This window comes from Solanum verrucosum, unplaced genomic scaffold (genome assembly GCF_900185275.1).
Source record: "Solanum verrucosum unplaced genomic scaffold, falcon-dt-bn FXZP01000009.1, whole genome shotgun sequence".
Taxonomy (NCBI): Eukaryota; Viridiplantae; Streptophyta; class Magnoliopsida; order Solanales; family Solanaceae; genus Solanum; species Solanum verrucosum.
The window spans coordinates 3,543,601-3,553,679 of record NW_026020231.1 but is presented as its reverse complement, the minus strand read 5'-3'; the positions used below and the strand labels follow the sequence as shown (position 1 = coordinate 3,553,679).

At 34.9% G+C, this 10,079-nt stretch overlaps 1 protein-coding gene across 2 annotated transcripts; it reads left to right on the top strand.

The window, feature by feature from the left end:
- The first annotated feature begins 3,437 nt into the window (after positions 1 to 3,437).
- Positions 3,438 to 9,949, top strand: LOC125832044 (chaperone protein ClpD, chloroplastic). 2 transcript variants are annotated; one of them, XM_049511173.1, is made up of 12 exons: positions 3,438 to 4,433; positions 5,039 to 5,196; positions 5,272 to 5,501; positions 5,645 to 5,753; positions 5,827 to 5,957; positions 6,425 to 6,526; positions 6,606 to 6,887; positions 6,997 to 7,100; positions 7,221 to 7,515; positions 8,690 to 8,923; positions 9,041 to 9,277; positions 9,452 to 9,949. In XM_049511173.1, the coding sequence occupies exons 1-12, from the start codon at positions 3,748 to 3,750 to the stop codon at positions 9,776 to 9,778; spliced, it is 2,895 nt and encodes a 964-aa protein (XP_049367130.1). In that variant the 5' UTR covers positions 3,438 to 3,747; the 3' UTR covers positions 9,779 to 9,949. The 2 variants fall into 2 exon arrangements, with proteins under 2 accessions (XP_049367130.1, XP_049367129.1); XM_049511172.1 differs by having other exon boundaries at positions 5,269 to 5,501.
- Positions 9,950 to 10,079: the final 130 nt, after the last annotated feature.

The window sequence follows — 10,079 nt, the reverse complement described above, 5'->3', positions numbered from 1 at the left end:
ATTTGTTTGTGAACCTAAAAAGGGTTGTTGAGGACGTTTGTTTGGACAGCTTCTTTCTTTTGATTTTTCTACCATTGACTTGAGATGTCAAAATTTGCCACGTTTTTTTAAAGTTGGGAAAAAAGTCTGATATATCCTTAATTTTGTCATTGTGAGTTGATATATTCTTCGTTATGAAAATGACTCATATATATCCCTACTGTTATACAAATGATTCACATATACCCTTTTCCTCTAACGGAAGTGAAAAAATTAATTTTAGTATAATTTTTTAATTATTTGAAAAAATTATAATCCCATATGGGTATATTTAATCCTCCTCAAACATATATTATTTTTTTAAAACTTTTTTTTTTTGTTTCAATGACTAATTTAGATTTATTATTTTGATGGTCAAATTTATTTAAGTTTCGCTAATATTCTTGTAAAATTTATTATAGATGACCCAATTTTTTTCTTCAAATACAAAAACTAAATTACAATATATCCAAAAAAATAGTTTTAAATTATAATATAGCAACAAAAAAAATAGTTTTAAATTTTTTTCTTTACACTAAGGAATGAAAGAAAAAAAATAAAATAATAATAAGAAACTCAAATAATGATAATCAAGAAGTCAAAAAATAATTTATGTCCGAAAAAAATTATTACATACCTTGAAATTTGCTAGAAAAATCATATATACCCCTAAATGATTTTTAAAAAAAATCAAAAAGTCAAAAATATAAATTTTAAACTAATTTTTTCACTTCCGTTAAATGAAAGGGTATATGTGAGCTCATTTTGTAACGATAGGGGTATATGTGAGCTGTTTGTATAACGGTAAGGATAAATATGAACCACTTTCATAACGAGGGCATATTAGTTCCAAATGACAAAAGTTGAGGGGTATATCAGACCATCTTCCCTTTAAAGTTTGATTGCAAAAGTTGAGGGCTATATCAGATCATTTTCCCTTTAAAGTTTGATGCTGCAGACAAAAACATACCCCAGTGTAATCTCACTAGTGGGGTCCTTAGCTTCTTGAACTGGTTTGCTACAGTTGACTTTCAGCATCAGTAGTGGTATATAAGAAACAAACTCCGGTTTAGTTTGCTTTCTTATTGACCAAAATAAATGAATAAGAAAAAAAGATTCTTGTGGGCTGTGGCAAGCAAGTGGAATGATCTAACACGTAAGGAATTTTGGCAATTTGATTTTAGTATTATGCAATTAATAGATAAAATATAAAAAACAAGTACAAAAGAATATCGTTCGACATCTGAAAACGAACGGAAATTAGCATAATTGCCGTGTAGATGATGATATGATAAAGAGTGAAATCTTCCTGGCATTAATAGATATTTTATTGTATTAGATTATTTTAATGAATAGATGGTATGTTTTTCATCGTTATATAATGTCATATATCGAAGAAAATCTACTTAAAAAAAGAAAGAGAAATATGGTACATGTTAGAGCTATTATAAAAAAAAAATAGAATGTGTGATAAATGATAAAATTAAATTATTAAATAATTAATAAAAAGATAATAATAATTAATATGATAGAATGAAATTTAAGTAGGAATCAAAATAAACGTTTCACTTGAACTAATAATGTAACAATCTTTCAAACAAGTTGTTAGTGGTGTGCCATGTCAAACTCAAAATTAACCCTTTTCATTCATGCATCTTGCTTACGTTTTTGTTTGACTTGATCAAGTGAAAAGAAACATACTCTTTTCTTTGGCTCATGGTGGACCAATAATGGGATGACACACAGGATGGAAAGAGGATTTGACATAAAAAATTCTTAAATTAGGAATTACATGTATTTTAAATTAACTCTCTTAAAAGGTGTGACGTTCAAAAAAATTAGATACCATATTATTTTGAAAGAGTATTTTAAGAGTTTAGGTACTTGAACTATTCAATACACCTGTAATGGAAGTTATGCCTAATTTTATCAAAAGTAAACATGTTACTTATCCAAAATAATAAAATTAAGAAACAGAAACTTAGTATTTTGGAAAAGTTTAATTTATAAGAAGTACACAGGAAAACAATAAACCTTAAAAGATTATTTTTTAAAATGTGTATAGAGAAATAAAAATGGACATATTTTGTCTGCAAGCGAAAGCCTCTGGAAAATGGGAATTTCTATTTTTTGATTAATAAGGAAAGAAGCCATCCTTTCCGTAAGCTTCTTTTTCTCTTGCCTTGTGTCCAAAGAATTGCGTGCTCCTACTGGATTCTATTATTACTTAATTATATCTCCATCCCTATTCACACACACCCCTGGGGACCCAGGCTGGATTCGGCATCATAATTGTAGTTTTTAAAAATAATAACATTAATACAAATATTGAGAAGTAAACAACACTCAACTATTCAATAACGAATATAGTCAATATGTTTGCAAGTTAACTCCATCAAAAAAAAGTTATAAGTAAAGTGTGATACATAAATATGCTCTTTTAATTTTGTCTTAATTGACATCTCCTTCAAATTTGAATATGTTTATCTCTTTGCGAATTCACAGTTGAACCTTGATGGGAAATCATAGATTTCTGATAGGAAAGAAAAAGCCCAATAACAATTTTTTTTTCCATATACACGAGCGTAGAAACTTAAATTTGTGTAGAGTTGAACAAGTAGACATTCACATCTTACATGATAATTCACGTTTTACACGGTATCCTAGGTATGTATTCGTCAATTTGTTCAACTTTATACAAATTTAAGTGTGTATTTATATCCAACCAAAAGTTGGAGGGCATAAATATCAACTGATTTCAAAGTATATATTAATATATTAACTTAATTAACAAAAAATGTTACTGATAATATTAAAGTCTAAAATTTACTTAGTATATACGTTTCAATTATTATATATTGTGTGAGTTGTATAGTGTAATATTATATATTATTACAAAAATAAGGGAAAATACATAAGTACTCCCAGCCTATGCCCAAAATCCCTGAGATACACCTAACCTTTACTAAGGTCCTATTATCCCCGAACTTATTTTTTAATTAATTTTCTACCCCTTTTCGGCCTACGTGGCACTATCCTTGAAAAAATTGTCAACACGCACTGGGCCCACAAGATAGTGCCACGTAGGCCGAAAAGGGATAGAAAATTATATATAAAATAAGTTCGGGGGTAATAGGACCTTAGTAAAGGTTAAGTGTGTCTCAGGGATTTTGGGCATAGGCTGGGGATACTTATGCATTTTCCCCAAAAATAATACTATTATCATTTTTTTTATTTCTCACCCGGTGTTCAAAGTTCATATTAAAGCTCCGATTAAATTTGAATCACGCACTACAGACTCCATTCATAGATGACGCTCTCAACATAATTTTCCCCATACCGGGTCTCTAAACAGGAAAATACAATTTGTTCTCTTATTTTTTTAAAAAAAGACAGGTTTTGGCATGTTAAGAGAAAAGTCATTTTTTCTGGGCACAGACTCTTTTGAACACAAATTTAACACATTTTCTCCCCTTTTTTTCCACCAAAAAAACTTGCCTTTAACGTGTTGTCTTCTCCAATCTCTAATTCCAACTTTTCCTCGAAAGAAATTTAACACAATTTTTCTTATATATATAAATTACTATACAGTTTGTAAATCCTTATAAAAAGTACTTCATCTTCCCCTTTTGACTTTCCATTCTTCATCTTCTTTTTTTTTTTCTTTTTTGTGTGTTGATTTTTAGTTGTAATTTATATTTACCTGAAGAATTTTGTGGGTGTTCTTCAATGGAGTTATCGTGTTCTTCTCCACTTTCTGTCAACTCTACTATCAGCTTCAATCGCTTTGTTTCTGTGTACCCTTCTAGGAGATGTCAAAGTGTTCTCTCCCTTTTTCCATATTGTCCTCCTTCTTCTTCTCATGTTGCTACCACAGCTACTGCTTCTGCTGCTTGTAGTACTAGCAGTTCTACTTCGACCCTTTTTGGGATTTCCCTTTCTCATCGACCCAGCAGCTCTGTTTCTCGTAAAATCAAGCGTTCTTTGTATATTGTATCTGGGGTGTTCGAGAGATTTACCGAGAGATCGATTAAAGCTGTGATGTTCTCCCAGAAGGAAGCAAAGGCTTTGGGTAAAGATATGGTGAACACCCAACACCTTTTACTTGGTCTTATCGCGGAGGATCGGAGTCCTGGTGGGTTTCTTGGTTCTCGGATAACTATTGATAAGGCCCGTGAAGCTGTTCGGAGCATATGGCTTGGAGACTCAGAGGACGATACAGCAAAATTGGGTTCTCAGGACTCCGCTTCTGCTACCTCAGCTACTGATGTGGCCTTTTCTTCAAGTACCAAGCGGGTTTTTGAGGCTGCGGTTGAGTATTCAAGGACCATGGGGTATAATTATATTGCTCCTGAGCATATTGCTATTGGTTTGTTTACTGTTGATGATGGCAGCGCTGGTCGTGTGCTCAAGAGGTATTACTTGTAGTTGCTTAAAGAAATCCTTTTTTTTACCATCTAGTAATTTTGTTTTCTGTATATGAACTGTTCGTTTTTTGATTGAGCAAGCAATAGTGGATGAGGAGACTATGTAAGAACAAAAGTAGTATGCTTTTTGATCAGCAAAAACGTCTTGGGATCACGAATAGATTAGCTAATGCTGCTTATTTTGAGATCCAAAATAGCTTCTAAATTTGAGGAACAGAAGGTTGTCTGTGACTGTTTAATAGGAATCAAACAACTTGTAGTACCATACTAGGAATGGAGTTAGGAGATTCGGTAGAAAGTCGTCCTTAACTCATCTATTCTTGCTTGCCATATTTTACATTCTGGATACACTTCCATTTAGTGCTGTTCTGGCTCCCAAGGTATAGAAGATACCAGAGAGAGATAACAATGCATACTGATTTCTTGTGTGTTGTAACGTTTATATTCTACAATGCAATCAGCTTGGTCAATATTCCTCTTTACCTTCCTGATTGAGTGTAATATGCACTGTCTTGCAATATGATTATCTTTCTGTCGTCTTCACACATAACGCATATAAGAATTGCATGAAGGGTAGACTGACCTAATTTCAGGTTAGGAGCAAATGTAAATCGTCTGGCAGCTGAGGCAGTTTCCAGGCTTCAAGGAGAGCTTGCTAAAGATGGTAGAGACCCAATTTCGTTCAAAAGATCACGTGAGAAATCCTTTCCTGGAAAAATAACTATTGACAGATCTGCTGAGAAAGCAAAAGGTACGGCCAATTCCTCTCACTTCTTGATAGTGTTTGTTTTGGCATACTATCTCAAATGAGTTTTGTTTCCAGCAGAGAAAAATGCTCTGGAGCAATTTTGTGTAGATCTTACTGCCCGTGCAAGTGAGGGCCTTATAGACCCAGTAATTGGTAGGGAGACTGAAGTTCAGAGAATGATCGAGATACTCTGCCGTCGAACCAAAAACAATCCTATTCTGCTTGGTCAAGCTGGAGTTGGGAAAACAGCGATAGCTGAAGGGCTTGCAATAAACATTGCTGAAGGAAATATTCCTGCATTCTTAATGGTGAGCTTTGCAATGAATTCATATTCTGATTTTCCCTTTTTGGGATTCTTTGACCCATTTAGCCATCTAATATGCATCTCCTATATTCTTGTTCCACTAGCTGCTGCATCAACTTAACTAGTGGTTTTCTGCTATGTGCACAGAAAAAACGGGTAATGTCTTTAGACATTGGCCTATTGATTTCAGGTGCAAAGGAGAGGGGTGAACTAGAGGCGCGTGTGACTACATTAATTAAGGATGTAAAAGAGTCAGGTGAGCATAGAATGGAAGTAAAATTTGGTTAAATTCTTTGGTCATTGGCTAAGCCTAGTGACATAATTTGCAGGCCATATCATTCTATTCATAGATGAGGTCCACACCCTTGTTGGTGCTGGCACAGTTGGACGGGGAAATAAGGGCTCTGGTCTTGACATTGCTAATTTGCTAAAACCAACACTTGGCCGTGGTGAACTGCAGGTAATTCCTATTCTGGTTCCCTGCATTACTCTATTCAGTTCATTAAGGTGGGCTTCCATTCTTAGACGTAAAAACTGTAATATACTTGTCAAATAAACTATTGGTTAATCTGTAGATAGGCGAAGAAGGTTCACCATTGATGCATGCATAGTTCCTTCAGCAATGATGAATTAAATTTTTGGGCGTTGGTTGGTGTAACTCAACTGTATTCTTTGAGAATATGGTTTTTTATCCTCTTGTTGTCCCTTGACCTGCTTGTTCTTTAAGGTTCCTATCAAATATAAGTTTCTCTTTCAGCATTAAATTTACAAAACAGAGAAAAAGATCCTGCTGAAAAAACACCGGTTATCCTTTTACACTCGTATGTCTTAATCTGTGTGTTATACGTCTATGTATGTTGTCCATCTATGCATATCCTTTGATGTTTAAAATCTGGATTTTGTGCATAAATTTTTTTCATGTAACAGTGTATTGCATCGACGACCATGGATGAGTTCAGATTGCATATTGAGAAAGACAAGGCCTTTGCCCGAAGGTTCCAGCCCATCTTGATTAATGAACCAAGTCAGGTGAATAATACTCTATGCTATGTATGCTTAAGTGAGTATGTAATGTCCTAACAGATATTCCTCTGCCTAAATTATATAGGCGGATGCTGTCCAGATACTGTTGGGGTTGCGTGAAAAATATGAGTCACATCATAAGTGTAGGTACAGTCTGGAAGCCATAAAGGCTGCTGTGGAACTATCATCAAGATATATACCGGATAGGTATCTTCCTGACAAAGCTATTGATCTTATTGACGAGGCTGGTAGTAAATCTCGTATGCAAGCTCACAAAAGAAGAAAGGAACAGCAGATATCTGTACTTTCACAATCACCAAGTGATTATTGGCAGGAAATTAGAGCTGTTCAAACCATGCATGAAGTGGTAACTATACTTAAATGTTACACAATATCTCTAGATTTTGCATGTCGTTAAAAGATTGTACTTCCTTATGTTGTCTAAATACAAGAACCTGTGCCCACTCTACTAACAGATCCTGGCAAGCAAGCTGACTGGAAATGATGATGTGTCTCGTTTGGATGATGACAGTGAACTTCATTTGCAGCCAGCTTTGTCTTCTACATCTGATGAACATGAGTACGTATCTGCTTCCATGTTCCACAAAGGGCATTATAATAGAACAAAGATTGTCAGAACTCAGAAGTCATAAATTTAAATCAGAAGTAAATTAACTTAAATTCTTTGATCTTATTCTAGACCCCCATTAGTTGGACCTGAGGAAATAGCAGCAGTTGCTTCACTCTGGACAGGCATTCCCCTTAAGCAGCTTACTGTGGATGAAAGAATGCTTCTGGTTGGTCTCGATGAGCAGCTTAAGAAAAGGGTTGTTGGTCAGGATGAGGCTGTTACATCTATTTGTCGGGCTGTTAAGAGATCCAGAACTGGCCTCAAACACCCAAATAGACCAATTTCGGCAATGCTCTTCTGTGGTCCTACTGGAGTTGGAAAATCTGAACTGGCTAAAGCTTTGGCAGCATCTTATTTTGGTTCTGTAAGTATTAATAATATAAATTGTTTCGCATTAGTCATCAAAAATACATGTCTCTAGATTAAACAATTGAGTAGAAATATAAACCTGCGTAATTGAAATTGCTTCCCATAATTTTGGTCATCTAAATGTAGAACTATTGATCAGGATTCCTGGCTTCATAATTTGGGCTAACAAAGTCTACCTTTATTAGTTTGTCTGAATTTGAGAAGAATAATTTAAGATAAGAAATCTGCTTCGATCTTTCATTCTAGATGCCTTAGTTTTCACCAGACAGTCACCAGTTTTTGCCACTGAAGTTATTATTGTCCAAAAAGTTGCAATCCAGCCACTTCTGTAGCAATGGATATAGGTAATGATGATAGCAGTAGTGTTCTTTAGGACCTTTTTGATGCTGATGGATTTTCTAGGTTTCTGGTAGTAGTGGTTTTTTGTGTTACAAAGTATTAAACTATGATAGTATGATCTGGTGATTGTGTTTTAGCTGGTCCTGGACACACAAAGTAATAAAGAAAGAGAGAGGGAAAGGGTGCCGAAGGCCGTGCTGTGTGGCCATTCTAGGTTTCTTTGGCTATTATGTGAAGTGTTGAAGACCCCACCAATTAATGTTGTTGCAGAACTTCAAGTTTAGACATACTAGTGGCACTATTACTGGATTATTTCAAATCTCTTTTTCCATTGCCAGGATCAGATTATTCCTTCAGCCATTTCAATAATGAAATGAAGAATAACATTTTTTATGTATCTGAAAAATTCCCTACATTAACTAGATCCTTGCATCCCCCTCACTGATCCCATAAGAAAGAAACCTAAGAAGTCTTTAATCACCTAATCTGTCAAAAAATAAATCAAAATTACTGAATGTGCTCAAGTGTACATGTGCTTTTAATCTTTTCATTACTTTGAATTTGAATCTCTTGGTTCTAGATGGTTTGTGACTTTAGTGCAAAGATTGAATCAAATAAATTCATCCGAAATTGGGGATAAGATTTCATCAAGAAGAATTGTACATTTTTTAGTTTATCATCAGATTGCTAGAGTAATATTTGTTTTCTTTTGTTTTGTTCTGTTTTAAGGATCACTTAGATTGCTAGCTTTCGCGCACCTCGACTAATTCCACGGGATACTTGGTTTTTTTGGATTCGATGTACTCACTGTATCTTTTGGTGTTGCCCAGGAATCTGCCATGCTAAGATTGGATATGAGTGAATACATGGAGCGGCATACTGTGAGCAAGTTAATTGGATCGCCTCCTGGTTATGTAGGCTATGGAGAAGGAGGGACTCTTACTGAAGCTATCCGAAGAAAGCCCTTCACTGTAGTGCTGCTAGATGAGATTGAAAAGGCTCATCCCGACATATTCAATATTCTCCTTCAGTTGTTTGAAGATGGTCACCTAACAGACTCTCAGGTTTGATTTTAAATATTCCACGAGATAGATTGTAAAACTTGTCTCGAATAAATTTAACTGAAGAATTTATTTATCCTTGGATCTTGGCATTGCTAATTATGGAACTTGATTCAACAGGGAAGAAGAGTGTCATTTAAGAACGCCTTGATAGTTATGACTTCTAATGTGGGTTCGACAGCCATTGTAAAGGGTAGACAGAATACTATCGGCTTCTTGCTTGCTGATGATGAGTCAGCCGCCTCCTATGCTGGTATGAAAGCAATAGTGATGGAGGAGCTCAAAACATACTTCCGTCCAGAGTTACTGAATAGGATAGATGAAGTAGTGGTATTCCGTCCACTAGAGAAGCCTCAGGTTCGTATAATATACCTCTGCATCTTGTAACCTATTTGATGACCTCTAGTTTGATTCAAGAAGTTGCATTGATCTGAGAACTGAAATGGACCATAGGGTGATATATTATTCTGGCACAAATCTTGAGAAAGCAATTGGCTACTGTGAGTAACTGCTTTGTATTTTTTGTTTCAGATGCTCGAGATACTGAACCTGATGTTGCAGGAGGTAAGAGCTAGGCTTGTTTCATTAGGAATAAGTTTGGAGGTATCAGAAGCAGTAATGGACCTAATATGCCAACAAGGATTTGACAGAAACTATGGTGCACGCCCTCTGAGGAGGGCTGTTACGCAAATGGTTGAAGATCTCCTGTGTGAATCTGTACTTTCTGGGGATTTCAAGCCTGGTGATGTTGCTATGATCCATTTAGATGAATCTGGAAATCCTGTTGTCATTAACCAGTCAAGCCAGAGTATCCAATTGTCTGATACGAATGGAAATCCAGTTGTCACCAACAGGTGAAGCCAGCGTATCCATTTATCTGATACATCTATACTGTAATGTAAGGTAATAACAACACGATATAGCTCACTGTATATGAGTAATTTTTTTGTATAGTTTTAGATATAGTCCATTCATACATGTAAAGACATGCCACAGAATTCTTTCAACAATGTATAAACTCTTATGATCCTTGTATAATATTGATGATCATGTATTTAACCTACACAATCTATTCTACTAAAAGATAGAGAAGCTAACCATAGTGCACCTTATTTTGTCAAATCTATTTTATGAAGATATACATTTGTTAATAATGTGA

Coding starts and splice junctions, on each gene's coding strand:
- LOC125832044 (XM_049511172.1), top strand. CDS start 3,748: ATGGAGTTATCGTGTTCTTCTCCACTTTCTGTCAACTCTACTATCAGC. Junction 5,502..5,644: donor ATATTCCTGCATTCTTAATG/GTGAGCTTTGCA, acceptor CTATGTGCACAG/AAAAAACGGGTAATGTCTTT. Junction 5,754..5,826: donor TAAGGATGTAAAAGAGTCAG/GTGAGCATAGAA, acceptor CATAATTTGCAG/GCCATATCATTCTATTCATA.